This window comes from Bos indicus x Bos taurus, chromosome 3, assembly GCF_003369695.1.
Source record: "Bos indicus x Bos taurus breed Angus x Brahman F1 hybrid chromosome 3, Bos_hybrid_MaternalHap_v2.0, whole genome shotgun sequence".
Lineage (NCBI taxonomy): Eukaryota > Metazoa > Chordata > Mammalia > Artiodactyla > Bovidae > Bos > Bos indicus x Bos taurus.
In genome coordinates this window covers 18,903,480-18,926,169 of record NC_040078.1, presented here as the reverse complement: position 1 = coordinate 18,926,169, position 22,690 = coordinate 18,903,480, and the positions used below count along the sequence as shown (strand labels likewise).

General features: G+C 41.2%; 1 protein-coding gene across 1 annotated transcript in view; it reads right to left on the bottom strand.

The window, feature by feature from the left end:
• Window positions 1-22,265, bottom strand: part of THEM4 (thioesterase superfamily member 4) — a 49,324-nt gene extending 27,059 nt beyond the window's left edge. The window contains exons 1-2 of the mRNA XM_027533270.1: window positions 22,050-22,265; window positions 8,889-9,075 (exon numbers count right to left, since the gene is read on the bottom strand). Of these exons, the coding sequence (XP_027389071.1) occupies window positions 8,889-9,075; window positions 22,050-22,148 (286 nt within the window). The 5' untranslated portion in view covers window positions 22,149-22,265. The remainder of the gene's footprint in view (window positions 1-8,888; window positions 9,076-22,049) is intronic.
• Window positions 22,266-22,690: the final 425 nt, after the last annotated feature.

Here is a 22,690-nt window from a genome sequence, read left to right as displayed (position 1 = left end):
GATATGAGATGAGACGATCTGGGAGAAGTGGGGAGGACAAGAAAGGATGCCTGTTATTTATGCCTTGAGCATTTGGTGGCAGACATCCTGTCTTTTGGACTCCATGTGCTCAACAACTGGCACATAGGCACACACTATGTTCATTCTAGCAGTTGTTGAGAAATTGAATGATTTGAAGAGCCAAAGAAACTTAAAATTGAGAATCAGTCTCATGGCACAGTAGAAAGAGTCTTGTCCTGAGAGTCGGAAAATTTTTTGTGACTTAGCTTTAGCCTAGAATTTGCTCCTTTCTCCATATTTTCTCCATACAGCGAGTAGATAAATCCAAATGACCCCTAACGTTTGTCCCAACTCTGACATTCTGGGACTTCAGGATAAGATAAGCATCAAGTCTTTCTAATTTTTTACTTAGGATTTCAGAACTTCTGGTCTAGATTACTAAACATTGAGGTTACCTTATAAAAATGAGGGAAAAAAGATGGTGGGAAAGTCTGTTAGAAATGCAGGCTCTTGGGCTCTACTCCTGACCTACTTGTTAAACCTACAGTTTAACAAGATTCCCAGCTGCTTCATATTCATGTTAAAATCTGAGAAGAACTGGTCTTTTAATACATGAGATAACACTGAAGGTAGCAGAGGAGTAACACGATCAAATTTGCATTCAGAATCTCTGCCAGCCGGATGAAAGGAGGCCGATAAGAAAGATGAGTGAGGGGCTTCCCTGGTGGCTCACTGGTAAAAGAATCCACCTGCCAATGCAGGGCACACAGGTTTGATCCCTGCTGGGGAAGACCCCACATGCCAAGGAGCAACTAAGCCCGTGTGCCACAATTATTGAGCCTGTGATCTAGAGCCCAGGAACCACAACTACCGAGCCCACACTCTGCAACTAGTGAACCCTGTGGGCCATAGAGCCCGTGCTCTGCAACAAGAGAAGCCTGCATACTGCAACAGAGTAGCCCCTGCTTGCTGCAACTAGAGAAAAACCCACACCTCAACTAGAGAAAAGCACACACAGCAACGAAGACCCAGCATAACCAAAACTGAATAAATAAATAAAAATTAAAAAAAAAGAGAGCCTATTAAAAAAAAAAAGATGAGTGAGAAGATCACTGAAACACTATCAAATCACAACCACCAAACTTTTCGGAGTCGAGGGGTGATTTCTTCCAGCTATGTGAGGGCCTGTGCAAATACGTGGTGGCAGATGGCTGGATTCATCCAGGGCTGGGGTTATCCTGCACAAGTACGCTAAAGAAGTTCAGATAAAAGAGGGCTATGGAGATAGTGAGAAAGTAGAGGACTCAATGAGATGACTCAATGAGTCTTAATGAAGCCAAATAATTTTTTCTGTGGGGCCTTTGCACAAGTAAGCTGGTAGGAAAAAGGTTGTAGTCAAAAAAAGGATGTCTAGTCCAGGTTGAATTGCCAGTCCAGGTTCGATGCAGGATACAGGAAGCTTGGGGATGGTGCACTGGGATGGTCCAGAGGGATGGTATGGGGAGGAAGGCGGGAGGGGGGTTCAGGATGGGGAACACATGTACACCCGTGATGGATGCAATAAATTTATTAAAAAAAAAAAAAAAAAAAGGATGTCTAAATGTGTGAATTTGGAGGTTGTGCATTTTCTGAAGACGAAAAGGCTCAAGATGTCTACAGGAGCATGTTGCTGGGGCTGTGCAAAAGAAAGTTTATGAGGAGGTAAATAAATAAAGTGGCCATTATCTGGATGCTGGGTTGCCGAGAATACTGTATGGAACTGGGTAGAGAGGAAGAGTTAACCAGGTGCTGAAATGCTCAACATAAGAGGGAGAGGTTGGTAGATGACAGAGGAAGTTGAGGGTGATAAAGTCAGAAGGTATAAACCTCAAAAGGAATGGGGTTTTCTAAGAAGCAGAGGAAGTAATGATTTGAAAGCAAGTGTGGGTAGAAGAGAGGACCTCAAACTCCTCCCTAGTCTAAGAGGGTCAAGTTTCAGGCAAGAGAGGGTAGTTAGGTTGGATGAAAGGATGAGCAGAAACATGTGGGTGGGAACTGAACCCTGGAAACCACTGATATTTACAGAGTGGATAGAAGGAGAAAGGGAAAATTGCTCAGAGAAGTTTGTGAAAGCCAACAGACAAAACATTTCAAGGAGAATGAAATTAATAGCTAGATCGAGCACAGTAAGGACTGAAAAATGTCCATCAAATTTGACAATTAGGTTGCTAGTGGCTTAAGTGAAGAACTTTCAGTACAGCTATTAGCATAGAAGCCAAACTGTACTGGTTAAGTATATTCAATTAATTGTGTGAGGTGTTCAATAGTTAGAATGGAATTAGTACTACAAACTGCTAAATTTCCCCCTTATTTGTAAAATGGTTAATTCTCATTTCTCTCTATACTGGTAGTTCTATAAAGAAACTTATAAATAACCATTTTTTTTGGTAAAGGTGGTTTTATTTTTGTTTCATTCTTTCAGCAAATACTGAAGTACTCAGCAAATGCCATGAGGAAACTGAGGCAAGGAAAGGTAAAATTACTTGCCCAAAGCAACACAGCTTTAAATTGTGGAAGCAAAATTTGAACGCACTCACTAAATTTCAACCATTAGATGAGGAAGTTATCTTTCGGATGGCCTCTAAAGCCATGTGACTGAATGAGATTACCAACAGAGTATAGTGAAGCAAGGAGTACTAAGATTGGAGACATGGGGCATCCTAACACCAAGTTTGAGGACAAGGAGGAACCGGCAAAAGAAACTAAAAGTCAAGAGGCAGTGAAGTAGAAGAATGTGGTGTCTTGGAAGCCACGTTCAAGGAGAAAGGAGTCGTCAGCTGTGCCAAAAGCTAAGTGAGGTCACTGGTTAGCAACATGAAGGTCATCGGTGACAGTAGTTCTGATGGAGTGGTGTGAGTGACAGTCTGCCTGGAGAGGGTTTAAGAGAGATTAGGAAGAAAGAAACTGAGATGTGGCATGTCTGTACACTGATGAGAAAGATGTAGCAGAGAAGGGATATCCTTAAGTAGGCCAAAGGGGTATAGTGCACACATCGACAGCTTGACCTCTCATTAGCGTATGGTTACTTCATTCACCACAGGACAAAGCAGAACATCAGGCACAGATACAGGGAGGAAGCAGGGGTTGTTTGGAAATTCTCTTCTGATTGCTTTGATTTTCTATGAAACAGGAGACAAGAGCAGCTAAGAGTAAGGCTTGAGAAAAAGAAGGTAGGAGACAGTCATCCAGGAGAGCAGGAGAGTGAGGAGACAAGGGAAAAAATGAAATACGATGGCCAGGCAACATTAAGGGCCTACTTGGGGTCCTTAGACAAACAAGCATCATGGGAAGTTCCTAGCCCAGTGGTTTGGGCTCTCTGTTCCCACCGCAGATGGCATGGGTTCTAATCCTGGGTGGGAAACTAAGATACAGGAAGTTGCACAGCATGGCCAAAAGAAAAAAGAAAACAACCCCAAAACATCACAATCCCCAAATGCCTCCCTAAAGATATGTTTACATGATTAAAAGGTAATGAGTAAAATGAGAAATATCTGTAAAAACTTCATGAAGTCAGGAACCCTATCTGTGCACTCAGGCTTATTTCAGGAATATGCTTTGTAGAGCACAGATCCTCAACAGATAGTTGCTGAATGAACATACAAAGGGTGTTGCAAGTAGGAAACCAAAAAGGCTGACTCTAAAAATAAAGAATGTATACATTTTAGGCATTTTATATACACACACACACACACACACACACACACACACATACACCCAGTATGCTACTGGAGATCAGTGGAGAAATAACTCCAGAAAGAAAGAACAGATGGAGCCAAAGCAAAAACCACACCCAGTCGTGGATGTGACTTGTGATGGAAGTAGAGTCCAATGCTGTAAATAGCAATATTGCATAGGAACCTGGAATGTTAGGTCCATGAATCAAGGCAAATTGGAAGTGGTAAAACAGGAGATGCTAAGAGTGAACATCGACATTTTAGGAATCAGCAAACTAAAATGGACTGGAATGGGTGACTTTAACTCAGATGACCATTACATCTACTACTGAGGGCAAGAATCCCTTAGAAGAAATGGAGTAGCCATCATGGTCAACAAAAGAGTCCAACATGCAGTACTTGGATGCAATCTCAAAAATGACAGAATGATCTCTGTTCATTTCCAAGGCAAACCATTCGATATCACAGTAATCCAAGTCTATGCCCCGACCAGTAATATTGAAGAAGCTGAAGCTGAACAGTTCTATGAAGAGCTACAAAACCTTCTAGAACTAACACCCAAAAAAGATGTCCTTTTTATTATAGGGGACTGGAATGCAAAAGTAGAAAGAAAAGAAAACCTGGAGTAACAGGCAAATTTGGCCTTGGAGTACAGAATGAAGCAGGGCAAAGGCTAATAGAGTTTTGCCAAGAGAACACACTGGTCATAGCAAACACCTTCTTCCAGTAACACAAGAGAAGACTCTACACATGGACATCACCAGATGGTCAATACTGAAATCAGACTGATTATATTCTTTGTAGCCAAAGATGAAGAAGCTCTATACAGTCAGCAAAAACAAGACCAGGAGCTGACTGTGGCTCAGATTATGAGCTCCTTATTGCCAAATTTGGAGAAGGCAATGGCACCCCACTCCAGTACTCTTGCCTGGAAAATCCCATGGACAGAGGAGCCTGGTAGGCTGCAGTCCATGGGGTCGCTGGGAGTTGGACACGACTGAGCGACTTCATTTTCACTTTTCACTTTCATGCATTGGAGAAGGAAATGGCAACCCACTCTAGTGTTCTTGCCTGGAGAATCCCAGGGATGGGGGAGCCTGGTGGGCTGCCGTCTATGGGGTCGCACAGAGTTGGACACGACTGAAGCGACTTAGCAGCAGCAGCAGCAGCATTGCCAAATTCAGACTTAAATTGAAGAAAGTAGGGAAAACCACTAGATCATTCAGGTATGACCTAAATAAAATCCCTTATGATTATACAGTGGAAGTGACAAATAGATTCAAGGGATTAGATCTGATAGACAGAGTGCCTGAAGAACTATGGACAGAGGTTCATGACATTGTACATGAGGCAGTGATCAAGACCATCCCCAAGAAAAAGAAATGCAAAAAGCCAAAATGGTTGTCTGAGGAGGCCTTACAAATAGCTATGAAAAGAAGGGAAGCAAAAGGCAAAGGAGAAAAGGTATACCCTTTTGAAAAGGGTTTACCCATTTGAATGCAGAGTTCCAAAGAATAGCAAGGAGAGATAAGAAAGGCTTCCTCTGTGGTCAATGCAAAGAAATAGAGGAAAACAATAGAATGGGAAAGAGTAGAGATCTATTCAAGAAAATTAGAGATACAAAGGGAACATTTCATGCAAAAACAAGCACAATAAAGGAAATAAATGGTATTGTCCTAACAGAAGCAGAAATATTAAGAAGAGGTGGCAAGGCTGCCATCTATGGGGTCGCACAGAGTCGGACACGACTAACGCGATGCAGCAGCAGCAGCAGCATACAAAAAAGATCTTCACGACCCAGATAATCACAATAGTGTGATCACTGAACTAGGGCCAGACATCCTGGAATGAAAAAAGTGGGCCTTAGGAAGTATCACTATGAAAAAAGCTAGTGGAGGTGATGGAATTCCAGCTGAGCTTTTTGAAATCCTAAAAGATGATGCTGTGAAAGTGCTGCACTCAATATGCCAGCAAATTTGGAAAACTCAGCAGTGGCCACAGGACTGGAAAAGGTCAGTTTTCATTCCAATCCCAAAGAAAGGCAATGCCAAAGAATGCTCAGACTACTGCACAATTGCACTTATCTCACACGCTAGCAAAGTAATGCTCAAAAGTCTCCAAGCCAGGCTTCAACAGTACGTGAACCCTGAACTTCCAGATGTTCAAGCTGGTTTTAGAAAAGGCAGAGGAACCAGAGATCAAATTGCCAACATCTGTTGGATCATTGAGAAAGGAAGAGAGTTTCAGAAAAACATCTATTTCTGCTTTCTTGACTATGCCAAAGCCTTTGACTGTGTGGATCACAATAAACTGTGGAAAATTCTGAAAGAGATGGGAATACCAGACCCGACCTGCCTCCTGAGAAATCTGTATGCAGGTCAAGAAGCAACAGTTAGAACTGGACATGGAACAATAGACTGGTTCCAAATAGGAAAAGGAGTACATCAAGGCTGTATATTGGCACCCTGTTATTTAACTTATATGCAGAGTACATCATGAGAAAGACTGGGCTGGATGAAGCACAAGCTGGAATCAAGATTGCCAGGAGAAATATCAATAACCTCAGATATGCAGATGACACCACACTTATGGCAGAAAGCGAAGAAGAACTAAAGAGTCTCTTAATGAAAGTGAAAGAAAAGAGTGAACAAGTTGGCTTAAAGCTCAACATTCAGAAAACAAAGATCATGGCATCTGGTCCCATCACTTCATAGCAAATAGATGGAGAAACAGTGGAAACAGTGGTAGACTTAATTTTTGGGGGCTCCAAAATCACTGCAGATGGTGACTGCAGCCATGAAATTAAAAGACGCTTACTCCTTGGAAGAAAAGTTATGACCAACCTAGATAGCATTATTAAAAAGCAGAGACATTACTTTGTCAATCAACAAAGGTCTGTCTAGTCAAGGCTATGGGTTTTCCAGTGGTCATGTATGCATATGAGAGATGGACTGTAAAGAAAGCTGAGTGCTGAAGAATTGATGTTTTTGAATTGTGGTGTTGGAGAAGACTCTTGAGAGTCCCTTGGACTGCAAGGAGATCCAACCAGTCCATCCTAAAGGAAATCAGTCCTGAATTGGAAGGACTGATGTTGAAGCTGAAACTCCAGTACCTTGAAGGCAGGAAGAGAAGGAGATGACAGAGGATGAGATGGCTGGATGGCATCACCGACTCAATGGACATAAGTTTGGGTAAACTCCGGGAGTTGGTGATGGACAGGGAGGCCTGGTGTGCTGCAGCACACGAGGTCACAAAGAGTTGGACACGACTGAGCGACTGAACTGAACTAAACTGGACTATACAATCCATGATATTCTCCAGGCCAGAGTACTGGAGTGTGTAGATGCTCCCTTCTCCAAGGGATCTTTCCAACCCAGGGATCAAACCCAGGTCTCCCACATTGGAGGCAGATTTTTTACCAACTGAGCCACCGGGGAAGCTCCCAACATGTTCTCTATTACAAAACAACTGACGTTAACTTTTTGCAAGGGAGAAATATCAATAACCTCAGAAATTTACATATAAAGGAAATATCCATCTCTGTATCAGTAAGAGACAGAAAACTCTGTATCACAAGAGACTCTTTTCAAGGGAGAAAGCAACAACTTACATCTTTTCCTGGTAATCTCCCCATACTGCCTCCTATCCCTAACCCTTTTCTTTTGCCTTTAGTTGAAATGGTATTTAACCCAGTGGCTTAGACCATCTAGGGGAGTTACTCACTACTTTCCCCTGGGTATCTCCCAGGTATACATGAGGTATATGTGCTAATAAATTTCCTTTAAAAAAAAAAAAAAAAGCAATGGGTAGAAAAGGTGGCTGTACATTGTTCCTCCCAATTCCTATATGAGGACTCTCTTTTGTTGTTATTGAAGTGCATCTATTTTTTTCACAGCGTGTATTACCATCTGACTTACTTTGTTTTCATTACTTAGTGGTTTGTCTCTCATTACTCCAGAAGGGCAGAGGTTTTAGGTAAAAAATAGAAACAAAAAACCAAGTACAGCATCTTAAGCAGGTTCCCTGGTGTGTGTTTCCTCCCTCCCTTCTTATTTCTCTTCTTCCTACAAGTATGTATAAGGCACTTACTATGTACCGGGTACTATTCTAAGCACTGGAGATATAGTGGGGAATAAAACACATAAAAATCTCTGCCCTTATGAAGCAAACACTCTAGTGGTGAGAGATAAACCATTAAAAAAACACAAAGCATTGTCTTATGGAGATAAGTACTATGGAAAAAATAAATAAATATACCTTAAAAATGCATATTATTAAGTGAAAGAAAACAATCTGAAAAGACTACATACTGTATGTATTTTGGAAGAAGCGAAATTATGGAGAGAGTGAAAAGATCAGTGGTCACCAAGGGTTTGGAGGGAGGAGGGAGAGATGAACAGAAGGAACACAGTGAATTATTAAGGCAGTGGAACTATTCAGTATGATACATGTCATTATACATTTGTCCAGCTGCATAAAGTATTACACAAAGAATGAGCCCTGATGTAAACTATGGACTTAAGTTCATGTTACCAATACAGTCTCATCATCATAACAAACATACTTTACTATCATAAGATATTAATAAATGGGAACCTGGCAGAGGGAAGTAAGGGATATTTGAGAACTCTGCACTTTCCATTCTTTTCACTATAGACCTGAAACTACTACTAAAAAAAAAATCTATTAATTAAAACACACACACACAGGACAAGAAGTGCCATGTGTGTGTATGTTGGACGTGGGGTGGTCTGCCGTGGGAGTTTAGAGTCTGTGAGATGAGGGGGTGACTTGAGTGTTCTGAGCTTCCTAGGGGGACAGAGCCACATATTGGGATAAATAGTAAATTAAGGTTAGTGATGACAGCCTCAAGACAGAAAGGTGATGAGAATGTGGGAGGGTGGAGGCTTTCTGGGGCCCCTTCCTGCTAATGCTGATGATGATGCCATGGTGGGGGCAGTCTTATTAATGGCAATAGACTTTATGCTCTCCCACAATCTGCAAAATTTATTGCGATTTCTGGCCTATAAAACTGGAGAATATAGCAACCCCCCCTGCACGTTCCTCCTTCCTTTTTCAAGTGATAACTAGTGCTTCAATCTGTTCTTAATTTTATATTTGATATTTAAGTTTTATATTTGATATTTGATATTATGGGACAGTAGCTGTTCCTACCAAGGAAATAGGTCTTGAAGTCTTCACTCTCTTGAGTAGATGTACGTTTATATGAAGGCAAACGTTCCCAGGAGCCGTCTTCACATTTCTTCATAAACTGGTCAAAAAGGAGTTTTAAGTCCTTGCTCCAGCTGGGGTTGGGGAGAGCCCAGTCCTTATGAATGACTTTCTCAGTAGAAAACAACCTCTAAAAGGAGAAAAAGGAGAGTAAAGGAAGGTACATCCTATTTCATAACATATTCTATTTTCTAAGACTATCTTACTGCTTTTCCTCTTCCCTAAAGCTTGTCATTTTGAAGTGGAAACAAATTTCTAGCATCACCTGGTCCTCCCTCCTTAGGAGAGATGGGAGATTGAGAGGATAAATGATTTGCTCAAAGTCATCCAACTAGCTAGTTGCAGAGTTGGTATTAAGCCCAGGTCTGCAGAGCCCGTTCTTTTTCTCAAACCTTAATGAAGCACAAGTGAGCCAGAAACTGGTAATAAAGAAAGATGAAGGTCAGACAACTTTTCTCTACGTAAAAGGTGCTACCAGTGGGAAACACACAGGAAGCCAGAGCACAGGGGAGAGGTATTCATCTCAGATTGCGTAATCAGGGAGGGGGTCCTTTGACTTGAATCTTCACTAGATTCAATTAGACAAGCAGAAATCAGCCAGACAGAAAGAGTATTGTAGGCAAAGGAATATTGTGTGCAAAGGCAAGGAGACATGAAACAGTTTTGAGGGGCCTTACAACAACCATATGAAGTATGTACTAATTATATCCCCATTTTACAGATGATGAAACTAGGAGCTCAGGACTTACCTGGTGTCCAGTGGTTAAGAGTCTGCCTTCTAATGCAGGGGACTTGGGTTTGATCCCTGGTTGGGGAACTAAGAACCCACAGGCTGAGGGGCAACTATGATAGTGGACTGCAATGAGAAGCCCTGCAACAGTGCGCTAGAACTAGGAGAAGCCCTGTGTGCTGCTGAAGACCAGTGCAGTCAACAAACAAGTAAATAACAAATAAAAGAAACAAGACCTCAAGGAAGTTTGGCATTGTTTCAGTACAAGGGGAGGAGCAAGGGCCTGACTGTGGGATGCTTCCACATTAAGTTAACTGGTTTGAATTGCATCTGCAGTGCTCTTGGTGGGATTTTAAACGAGGGAGTGACAAGATCAGATTTGGTCATAATATGAAAGATAGGGAGAGTGATTTCAAAATTGGAATTAGAGGGCCTTGTTCGGAAGCTACTGGAGTAACTCAGCTGAAAAATTATGAGTGCATGAAGCAGAACTGGTGACTATTTGGATAAAGGAGAGTGAGGGAAGAGGAAAAATACCAGAGCTAATCCCAGGTTTCTGAACTATGCAACAAAGTCAGTGAAAGAGCTAAATGTTCTTTCAGAAAGAGAACAGAAAGACAACACAAAGAAAGAGGAGGAGGAGGTTGGAGGAGAAAAGTTCTCCTTTGTGGTGTCACAATAACCACAGCTTCCACCAGTGCCATTTCCCTGTAGCATTCAGCACTGCTACCACACCTGTGCCCACGCAGCAGGTGGAAAGGTGCAGCGGCCCTGGAGGATGAGGGACAAAGTGTCGCCTGCAAAGGAGCTGAACAAAGCAAATGTCCACAGGCACCACAAAGGAAAATCAGTTACTGTGACTTGTGCAGAAGTCCTAGAACATTAAGATTGCAGAAGCTATCACCTCTGTAATATTCTACTTCCAGTCACCCTTACCAAGTCATTCAGATTCAAAGTACCTACAACACTTGGACTACACCCAGCATACAGGGAGGTACACTTACTGTGATGGAATAACCAGCCAAATAGGCTTCTGCTGACCTCAGGGTTGGGTCCTGATCAAATGGTAAGAATTTAGGGAGCCTGTCTTAAGAACTCTATGGAACTAAAAACTTTCTAGCTATAAAAAAGTCTTGACTTCATGAGGGGAAATATGAGTACGACTGAGACTACTCCACTCCCTAGCCCAATACTTGTACCTTTGTTTTTTTTTCTATGGTTTTAGATTGCCTTGTCCCTTCAGATTTTCAGCTCAAAAATTTTGGTAAGGAAAGAAAAGAAAAACAAAAAAAACTTTAACCCATGTATTATCTCTTCATATTAATATAACTAATGGTAAAATTTTGATATATTTCCTCCAAATTTTTTAACTTTTCTTAGTATACTTGTAATCTCAGTAAGAAATATAATTTTTCCTTTTACCTCATCACTTAAAATTCTTTAGTGTTGACTTTCTCATGTCCTTAATCTGTTATCACCATTTTCAACAGCAGAAAAATAGTCCTTTAAAATGATATACTATATTTTACTCAACCATTTAAATTGTACATGTAAATTGTTTCCAATCTTTTGCTGCTTTAAATGAAAAGGACCATTGGAACATTATGAATATGGTATTTTCTCTACTTTGGATTATTTCCTTAGAATTTAGTTCCAATTGTGTAGTTTTTAAAGTACGTAAATTCTGCAAGTAACATAACAGACACAATTAGTCATAATTAGTGTATATTGACCAATACTTGTCAATTGAGAGATAGTATAGGATGTGTAAGCTTTGGAGTTCTGAATTTGGGTTTACCTCATCTATAGTTTTCCTTCAAAATAAGAAACTCTAGGTTTGATCAGTTCTAGCATCCTTTTACAGACCAGTGCGATAGAGATAATAGAAGACTTCTAGGAATTAGAATGACTTCCTTGATCCTGGGCTCTCCCACCTGACTTTTAAAAATATTTATTTTTAATTGGAGGGTAATTACTTTATAATATTGTGTTGGTTTCTGCCACATATCAACATGAATCAGCCATAGGTATACATCTGTTCCCTCTCTCTTGAACCTCCCTTCCACCTCCCACCCCATCCCATCCCTCTAGGTTGTCACAGAGCATGGATTTGAGCTCCATGAATCTTACAGCAAATTCTCACCATCTATTTTACATATGATAATGTATATGTTGCAATGTTATTCTCAATTCGTCTCATCCTCTCCTTTCTCTACCGTGTTCACAAGTTTGTTCTTTATGTCTGTGTCTCCTTGGGTGCCCTGCAAGTAGGTTCATCAGTACCATCTTTCTAGATTCCATCTATATGTGTTATTACATATTTGTTTTTCTCTTTCTGACTTACTTCACTCTGTAAAACAGTTCATCTACCTCATTAGAACTGACTTAAATACATTCCTTTTTATAGCTAAGTAATATTCCATTGTTACATGTACCACAGCTTCTTTATCCATTCATCTGTTGATGGACACCAAGGTTGCTTCCATGTCCTGATATTGTAAATGGTGCTGCAGTGAACATTAGGGTACATGTGTCTTTTTCAGTTATGGTTTCCTTCAGGGTATATGCCTGATTGCTGGGTCATACGGTAGTTTTATTCCTAGTTTTTTTAGGGAACCTCCATACTGTTCTCCATAGTGTCTGTATCAATTCACATTCCATCAACAGTGCAAGAGGGTTCCTTTTCTCTACACCCCCTCTAGCATTCACTGTTTGTAGATTTTTTTGATGGCCATTCCGACCGGTGAAAGGTGACACCTCATTGTAATTTTGATTTGCCTTTCTTTAATAATGAGCAATGTTGAGCATCTTTTCATGTGTTTATTAGCCATCTGTATGTCTTCTTTGGAAAAATATCTCTTCAGGTCTTCTGCCCACTTTTTGATTGGATTGTTTGTTTTTCTGGTATGGAGCTGCAATAGCTGTTGATATATTTTAGAGATTAATCCTTTGTCAGTTGTTTCATTTGCCATTGTTTTCTTCCATTCTGAGGGCTGTCTTTTCACCTTGTTAATAGTTTCCTTCACTGTGCAAAAGCTTTTAAGTTTAAGTAGGTCCTATTTATTTATTTTTGTTTTTATTTCCATTACTCTCGGAGGTGGATCATAGAGGATCTTGCTGTGATTTGTGTCAGAGTGTTCTGCCTATGTTTTCCTCTAAGAGTTTTATAGTTTCTAGTCTTATATATAGGTCTTTAATTCCTTTTGAATTTATTTTTGTGTATGGTGTTAGGAAGTATTTTAATTTCAGTGTTTTACATGTACCTGTCCAGTTTTCCCAGCACCACTTATTGAAGATATTGTCTTTTCTCAATTGTATATTCTTTTTTTTTTGGACTTGATTCTGTTTACTGACTTCTTTTATTTTATTTTATTTAACTTTACAATATTGTATTGGTTTTGCCATATATCAAAATGAATTGGTCACAGGTACGTATGTGTTCCCCATCCTGAACCCTCCTCCCTCCTCCCTCCCCATACCATCCCTCTGGGTCATCCCAGTGCATCAGCCCCAAGCATCCAGTATCCTGCATCGAACCTGGACTGGGGCATACACACTGAGGAAACCAGAATTGAAAGAGACACGTGTACCCCAATGTTCATCACAGCACTGTTTATAATAGCCAGGATATGGAAGCAATCTAGATGTCCATCAGCAGATGAATGGATAAGAAAGCTGTGGTACATATACACAATGAAGCATTACTCAGCCATTAAAAAGAATACATTTGAATCAGTTCTAATGAGGTGGATGAAACTGGAGCCTATTATACAGAGTGGAGTAAGCCAGAAAGAAAAACACCAATATAGTATACTAATGCATATATATGGAATTTAGAAAGATGGTAACAATAACCCTGTATACGAGACAGCAAAAGAGACACTGATGTATAGAACAGTCTTTTGGACTCTGTGGGAGAGGGCGAGGGTGGGATGATTTGGGAGAATGGCATTGAAATATGTATAATATCAATTGTATATTCTTGCCTCCTTTGTCAAAGATAAGGTGCCTATAGGTGGGTGGATTCATCTCTGGGCTTTCTATCTTGTTCCATTGTTTGTTTTTTGTTTGTTCCATATATTTGTTTTTGTTCCAATGCCATACTGTCCTGATGACTGTAGCTTTGTTGTATAGTTTGAAGTCGGGAAGGTTGACTCCTCCAGTTTCATCCTTCAGTCTCAGGATTACTTTAGCTATTCAGGGTCTTTTGTGTTTCCATACAAATTGTGAAATTATTTGTTCTAGTTCTGTGAAAAATATCATTGGTAGTTTGATAGAATTGCATTGAATTTATAGATTGCTTCAGGTAGCATAGTCATTTTCACAATATTGACTCTTCCAATCCAAGAACATGATATATCTCTCCATCTGTTTGTGTCACCTTTGATTTTTTTTCATCACTGTTTGATAGTTTTCTGCATGCTGGTCTTTTGTCTCTTTAGGTAGACTTTCCTAGGTATTTTATTCTTTTAGTTGCAATGGTGAATAGGATTGTTTCCTTAATTTATCTTTCTGATTTTTCATTGTTAGTGTATAGGAATTCAAGGGAGTTCTGTGTTAATTTTACATCCTGCAATATTACTATATTCATTGATTAGCTCTAGTAATTTTCTGGTGGCATCCTTATGGCTTTCTATGTATAGTCTCATTTCATCGGCAAACAGTAAGAGTTTTACTTCTTTTTTTCTAATCTAGATTTCTTTTATCTCTTTTTCTTCTCTGATTGAGAAGCAGCCAGGACTTCCCAAACTACACTGAATAATAGTGGCAAGAGTGGGCACCCTTGTCTTGTTTCTGATTTTAGAGGAAATGTTTTCAGGTTTCACTGTTGAGAATAGTGTTTGCTCTGGGTTTGTTGTATATGGCTTTTATTATGTTGAATATTTTCCTTCCATGCCTACTTTCTGGAGAATAGTTTTTTATGATAAATTGGTGTTCAATTTTATCAAAAGCTTTCTCTGCATCTGTTGAGATGATCATATGGTTTTTATCTTTCAATCTGTTAATATGGTATATCACATTGATTTGTATATACTGAAGAATCCTTGCATCCCTGGAATAAAGCCCACTTGACCATGATGTATGATCTTTTAAATGTGTTGTTCAATTCTGTTTAGAATTTTTGTATCAAAGTTCATCGGTGATATTAGCCTGTAATTTTCTTTTTTTGTAGCATCTTTGTCTGATTTTGGTATCAGGGTGATGGTGGCCTCATAGAATGAGTTTAGGAGTTTCTCCTGTCTGATTTTAACTTTGAAGTCTGAGGGGATTCAGATGAACGTAACAAGCTTTTTTCCCCCCTTTTTTAGGGCCACACTGTATGGCATGTGGGATCTTAGTTCCCCGACCAGGGATGGAACCTACGTCCCCTGCAGTGGAAGTGTGGAATCTTAGCCACTGGACTGCCAGGGAAGTCCTGCAACAAACTTTTTTGAGTCCTACTATATGCTCTGGTTCTGGGCCAGGTACAGGTAACATAAAGAAAGAAGACTTAGATCCGCTCCTCAAGTGCTTGTAGCCTTGAGTGTGAAAAATGCTACAACAGAAGTAGATACAGATGCAGAAGAAGTGACTTTTAGGTAAAACTTCAAAAAGATGAGAACTGATATAGGTGGTTTCTAAAGGATGAAAAGTTCACTAAAGAAACAACAGGCAGGCTGCTCCAAGCAAAGGCAGAGAAATATGGGGAAATGCTAGGATTTCAGTCTTTATGGCTGAAAGGTACAAAGAGAACAGTAGCAAGATGGGGATGGCACAACAGAAGAGGGGTGACACTATAGTGGCTCTTTGGCTTTAACGAAAGCTTAGATTTCATCTTCTAGGTTAATGTTTCAAAAGGTCAATAGGAAAGACGATTTTAGGTACAACAATACAACAATAAGGCGTGTATTTTAAAATTAATATTATAAAAGGACATAAATAGTGCATCACACTGATTTCGTAAGTGTTATTGCCTAGGATGAAGCTATTTAAAGAAAAGAAGTCTGTAAAGAATCATGAAGAATACAAGCCAATTGAGTAGCAAAGTACTTTTTTTCCATTATGGAGTGCCTTAGGGAGTTTTAAGCAAAGCAGTAGCATGAACTGAGGTTTTAGAAAGCTCCCTCTGATGTAAAGGATAAATTGTAAGGTGAGAAGCAATGGTAAGGAAACCAGTTAAAAGACTGTTGCAGAGATTCAGGAGAAATATGGTCAGAAGCTGAACTAGGTAGAAAGGAATGAAAAAGATTTAAGAGATATCTAGGATATTGGGACCAAGGGTTGTAGAGACTGACTGATCATGGGAGAAGAGAAAGTAGAAATCAGTCAGATCAGTTGCTCAGTGGTGTCTTACTCTTTGCGACCCCATGAATCGCAGCACGCCAGGCCTCCCTGTCCATCACCAACTCCCGGAGTTCACTCAAACTCAGGTCCATCGAGTCAGTGATGCCATCCAGCCATCTCATCCTCTGTTGTCCCCTTCTCCTCCTGCCCCCAATCCCTCCCAGCATCAGAGTCTTTTCCAATGAGTCAACTCTTCACATGAGGTGGCCAAAGTATTGGAGTTTCAGCTTTAGCATCATTCCTTCCAAAGAAATCCCAGGGCTGATCTCCTTCACAATGGACTGGTTGGATCTCCTTGCAGTCCAAGGGACTCTCAAGAGTCTTCTCCAACACCACAGTTCAAAAGCATCAATTCTTCGGCGCTCAGCCTTCTTCACAGTCCAACTCTCACATCCATACATGACCACAGGAAAAACCATAGCCTTGACTAGACGAACCTTTGTTGGCAAAGTAATGTCTCTGCTTTTGAATATGCTATCTAGGTTGGTCAGAATTGGATAATTCCTGACTTGTGGTTTGAAGACTGGAGTGGACAGAAGGAAAAGAAAGAGGAGGTTTTTGTTAATGTTTGTGTGAATGTCAGGAGATGGAAAGTAGGAATGGAACCATTAATTTTAGTTTGGGGAATGAGTTTGGGACCACAGATGAACACTATGATATTGTGGGAAATAAAAATAATGAAAGTTTCAGTTCAAGGAGATGAGAACTAAGTGATACTTAGAAGCAAAGGTACCTATAAATTCACAGCACAGACTCTGTGCATGAGGGATAAATGTTAGGGATAATCACTACTTTTTGTTGCCCTGAATAGGGGAAAGGTCTTGCTAGATGTTTGATTATGTGTGTTTCAAGTGGGGCTTAAGTTACAACTTTTTAATGTATCTCCTTTTAAGATTAAGTTACTGGACCAAAAGAGGCATGATTTGTAAAGCCTATAAATACTACTGTTACGAAGCCCATAAATATTGTTAAATATTCCCAACATAGACTACCAGACACCAACATATAAAGAAATGAATCTATCTTTGTTGTGAGATTAGCACAGGACATTTTTATTTTCCAGTGTGTAAGATGGTGGTATGGTTCAGTCCCTAAGTCACATCTGACTGTATGACCTCATGGACTGCAGCATGCCAGGCTCCTCTGTCCTCCATATCTCCTGGAGTTTGCTCAAGTTCATGTCCACTGAGTTAGTGATGACACAGGATTAATAACGGATCTGCACTCTTTATTCTTTAAAAGTAAGTTGGCTGGGCTCTGGTTCTAAGGGAAATGCCATAAAGCCCGTGTTGTTGTCTCTGGAGAGCTTGAGTGGGTGGTTGGGCCATGTCCTACCACATTGGCTTGCTTGCCTGTTGGGGAGCAGGGCATTGCAGCAGCATTCTCTCAGCCTCAGTATTTGGTAAACAGAGGCCCCAGTGAGAAGAAATTTGCCAAATTGGCTGGCTTCATCAGTATCATGAATAACATTCAGAAATAGTGATTTAAATTCACTACCCAACTATAGTTGAATCTACAGTCTACCCAGGGATTTATACCCAGGGTCAACTTGCAATCATGCTGGGAGAAACTGACTGCAGAACCTTGTTGACAAGCTACATAAATACAAAGAAAACATTGTGTGATGTGATTCTTATGGCCCAGGAACGAAAGGTACCTCATCATGTTGTCCTTGGTGCAGCCAGTCATTTTTTTAAACTTTATGCTCACAACTCACATGCTTGAATCACAGACCTTTGAAATAGAACTCAAAGCTGCTGCATCTGACATTATCAAATAACTTGTGGAATTTGCTTATACCATGAGAATTTCTGTGAATAGCAACAATGTTCAGTCTTTGTTAGATGCAGCAAACTAGTACCAGACTGAACCTGTGAAGAAAATCTGATTTCTTTTCTTGGCTGTGCTGGGTCTTTGTTGCTACATGTGGGCTTTCTCTAGTTGCAGCTAGTGGGGGCTACTCTTTAGTTGAGGTAAGCAGGGCTTCTCATTGCGATGGCTTCTCTTGTTGCACAGCATGGGCTCCAGGGTGCTTGGGCTTCAATAGCTGTGGCATGTGGGTTCAGAACTTGTAGCCTGCAGACTCCAGAGCATGGGCTCAATTACCTCATGGCATGTGGAATCATCCCTGAGCAGGGATCAAACCCATGTCCCCTGCATTAGCAGGCAGATTCTTAACCACTGGACCCCAGGGAAGTTTGTGTGTTGATTTTTTGGAAGAACAAGCTGATGCTTCAAACTGTCTCAGTTTAAGTGTGCTAGCAGAGTGTCTAGACTGTCCCGAATTGAAAGAAATAGCAGATGACTTTATTCATCAGCATTTTATTGAACTGTATAAAACTGATGAATGTCTGCAACTTGATGCCAAGCGAGTTACACATCTCCTCAACCAGGACACTCTGACTGTGAGAGCAGAGGATCAGGCTTCCCTGGTGGCTCAAACAGTAAAGAATCCACCTGCAATGCTGGAGGCCTGGGTTTGATCCCTGTGTTGGGAAGATCCCCTGGAGAAGGGCATGGCAACCCACTCCAGTATTCTTGCCTGGAGAATTCCATGGACAGAGGAGCCTGGCGGGTAACAGTCCATGGGGTCACAAATAGTTGGACACAACTGAGTGACTAAGCACACAGCACACAGTCTGGTGGTTAAAATATGGTGAACCTAATCGGCAGCCATTTATGGCTGACATCCTTGTTATGGGCTTCCCTGGTAGCTCAGCTGGTAAAGATCCGCCTGCAATGCAGGAGACCCCAGTTCGATTCCTGGGTCAGGAAGATCTGCTGGAGAAGGGATAGGCTACCCATTCCAGTATTCTGGCCTGGAGATTTCCATGGACTGTACAGTCCATGGGGTTGCAAAGTGTTGGACACGACTGAGTGACTTTCACTTTTTCTTGTCAAAGTCAGGTTTCCACTTATAACAAAGAATTTAAGTAAAACAGTACAAACTGAACCACTTATTCAAGATAATCCTGAATGCCTTAAGATGGTGATAAGTGGAATGAAGTATCATTTCCTGTCTCTAGAAAATTGAGAAGAACTGGCAGAAGGCAAAAGGCCCAGAAGAAGGAAACATGACTATTGAATAGCCCTATTTGGAGGCTCCCAACCACAGTCTTGTAGATATTTTTTAACCCAACGTTGAAAAGAGAAGCATGTTCTGCATAAGCCTGGGAATGAGCCTATAACTTCAAAATACTCTTTTGATGTCTTTGCTCTTATAAATGGCCCATACTTAATGCTCTTCTGTATACCCAACCCCAAATTTTTAGACTTCTAGTGAAAAATTAAGTAATTGGGGAAATAAATATCAATAAAACATCCTCATTTCATCAATTATTACTTATTCCCTACAGCTAATACCATTAGAATTCCATTACAATACTAATTAATATTTCTATTAAAAGTATCAGCCTTGGACTTCCCTGGTGGTACAGTGGATAAGAATCTGCCTGTCAATGCAGGGGACATGGGTTTGATCCCTGGTCCAGAAAGATCCCACATGCTGCGACGCAACTAAGCCAGTGCATCACAACTACTAAGCCCATGCTAGAGCCTGGGAGCCACAACTACTGAGCCTGTGTGCTGCAATGACTGAAGCCTACACACACTAGAGCCTGTGCTTCACAACAAAAGAAGCCACTGCAATGAGAAGCATGTGCTCTGCAATAACTAATATTAAGTTAATTGTCTTTATTATTTTTAATATTAAAATAATTGGGGAAGCTAATTTTATTGTAAATTATTATTAGTTACCTTGAATCTTCCAAAGTGAACATTATTTCATTATTCAATTCAAGTAGACTGCTTAATACTAAGTACTGTATAGCAACTGTTTCAAAATTCTTAACATTTTCAGAGATGTTAAAATGGTTTTAACTATCACAAATGGAATCCATTTGTGCGTGTCCTATAAGGGTCTAAAATGATTATTTTCACCTAACTGATCTCCTTCAGAGAGGGCAATTTAAGCAGTACAATTTAATTTAATTATCTAGAATTAAGTCAGTATCCTTATAAACTATTATTTTTACATATTCCTTAGATATAGCTGGCGAGAGGCAGCAAATATTTGTATTAATTGCTGAGTAGAAAATGATAAGAAAGAAAATCTTATTTTTTCTAGTAGATAAAGAAATCTTGGATTGCTATACTAAAGTGAAATGATATTGTTCTTGTCTTTGTCCTTTCAGGAAGCCTGCTGAGTCTCCTCTCCCCTACCTGAACCTGTTTTTAAAGTTTTCAAGTGCTTAAAGATAACTTGAAGATAACTAAAAGATAATTTATCTGAATCCAGTGCTCTGTTCTCTTAGTATTGGTGTTTTCAAATTGTAACATGGGAATGACTTATGATATTAATGCCTAAATGCCTAAGTTGAAAAAAAAAAATAAAAACAAGGTACAACAGCTTTTAGTTCATGCTCAAAACAGAGTTGTTCCCTCCTCTATGAACCCTTAGTACTTCCCTTAGTACATTTATTTTAAAATTTTGCACTTTCATTCCTTTCTCCCAAATTAGACTTGAGCTCTCTGAAAGCGTTGTTTCTTATTTGTCTTTACAGCATTAGAAACTGATGTCTGGCATATTGTTAGTGCTTGATTAATATTAATTGAATATATCAATGAATCAAAAGATAGGGATATAAGAACAGGCAATATTTATTTATTGAGAGTCTCTTGGTCAGCAAGGAGATTAAACCAGTCAATACTAAAGGAAATTAACCCTGAATAGTCATTGGAAGGACTGATGCTGAAGCTGAAGCTCCAATACTTTGGCCACCTGATGCAAGAGTCAAGTCATTGGAAAAGACCCTGATCCTAGGAAAGATTCAGGAGGAGGAGGGGGCAACAGAGTATAAGATGGTTGGATGTCATCATCAACTCAATGGACATGAGTCTGAGCAAACCTAAGGAGATTGTGAAGGACAAGGAAGCCTGCTGTGCTACAGTCCATGGAGTCCCAAAGAGTCAGATATGACAGTGACTGAACAACAAAAACAATGGGAGAGTACTAAGGGTACGTAGAGGAGGAAACAGTTCTCCAACAGGCCAGAGTTATTTAGGGCATCCCTGGTGGCCCAGGGGTAAAGAAGCCAATGCAGGAGATGCAGGCGACATCCCTGGATCAGGAAGATCTGGAGAAGGAAATGGCAACTCACTCCAGTATTCTTGCCTGGGAAACCCCATGGCCAGACGAGCCTGGCGGGCTACAGTCCATGGGGTCACAAGAGTCAGACAGGACTTAGCGACTTCACAACAACAATATTTAATACTAACGCCAGACACTGCTGTTACATACTTGCCTTATCTCATGTAAATCTTGTAACAAGTGTTAAACTTGAGGAAACTGATCCTCCTGAGGGTATAAGGTAATGGTTATTTGCCAGACTGCTTAGGTTCAGATTCCAACTCTACCACGTGTTTTCTTAAGCACGTGACCTTGCTTAAGTCATAACCCTTCTTTATTAGTAGTAGTGGTATACTTTGACTTGCAGATGCGATTCAAGCATCCTGCACACTGCCTCAAAACCGTGTCACCCTCCTGTCCAGTTTCTTATGGATTGACTCTCAAGACTGAAAGATCCGGTGACCTTGTTAATACTGATATCTTTTGGAGCTAATGTTAGCTTTCATTCTGAGGTCAGTTGGCTGAGGAAAGGGATAAACAGCTGAACATTACCCCTTATCCGGAGAAGGCAATGGCAACCCACTCCAGTACTCTTGCCTGGAAAATCCCATGGATGGAGGAGCCTGGTAGGCTGCAGTCCATGAGGTCGCTAAGAGTTGGGCACGACTGAGCGACTTCACTTTCACTTTTCACTTTTCATGCATTGGAGAAGGATATGGCAACCCACTCCAGTGTTCTTGCCTGGAGAATCCCAGGGATAGAGGAGCCTAGTGGGCTGCTGTCTATGGGGTCACACAGAGTCGGACACGACTGAAGCGACTTAGCACCAGTAGCAGCAGCATACCCCTTTATCACAGGCTAGTTCCTGACGAAAAAGTCCTGCCTTTCTGCCCATTTTCGCTGCCCGGCTACCTGGACTCACCCGCGCGGGTTGCAGATCCATCGATAGCCGGGGGGCGCCTTCCCGCCGGCCGCGCAGAGCCCAGATGGAGCGAAGTCCTGCGGTGCAGCTCCTCAGCATGGCTTCCAGAAGTAAGGGAGCTGGCTCGCGCCAGCTGAGGTAAAAGCTGACTCGCACACGCAGCTACCCACCCGCCTGCTCTTCCTCTTTAACTGAGGCGCTGTGAGGGCGGGGCCTGGCGCGCCGGTGGGAGGTGTCACGTGTCTCGGAGGGGCAGAGGGAGGGAGGGGCGTGAAGGCAAGCGCAGTGTCGGTTAAGGCCTTTAGTTGTCCTCCCGCGCCTGAACCTTTTCTGGGGAAACTTTTAAGACTTGTGAAGGCCACTGGACCGAGGGGAGAGCGGCAACAGCGGCCGCGCGGCCTGGGGAGGGCGAGGAAGCCAGAAGTGCGGGTCCGCGACTATGGCTCAGCCCCCCAGCCCCGGCACCTAAGCTGGTGAGGATTCGCTGGTCTTTTCCCCATCTCTTGCTGCTGCTGCGGCTGCTGCTAAGTCACTTCAGTCGTGTCCGACTCTTTGCCACCCCATGGACTGTACCTTATCATGCTCCTCCGTCCATGGGATTTTCCAGCAAGAGTACTGAAGTGGGGTGCCATTTCCTTTTC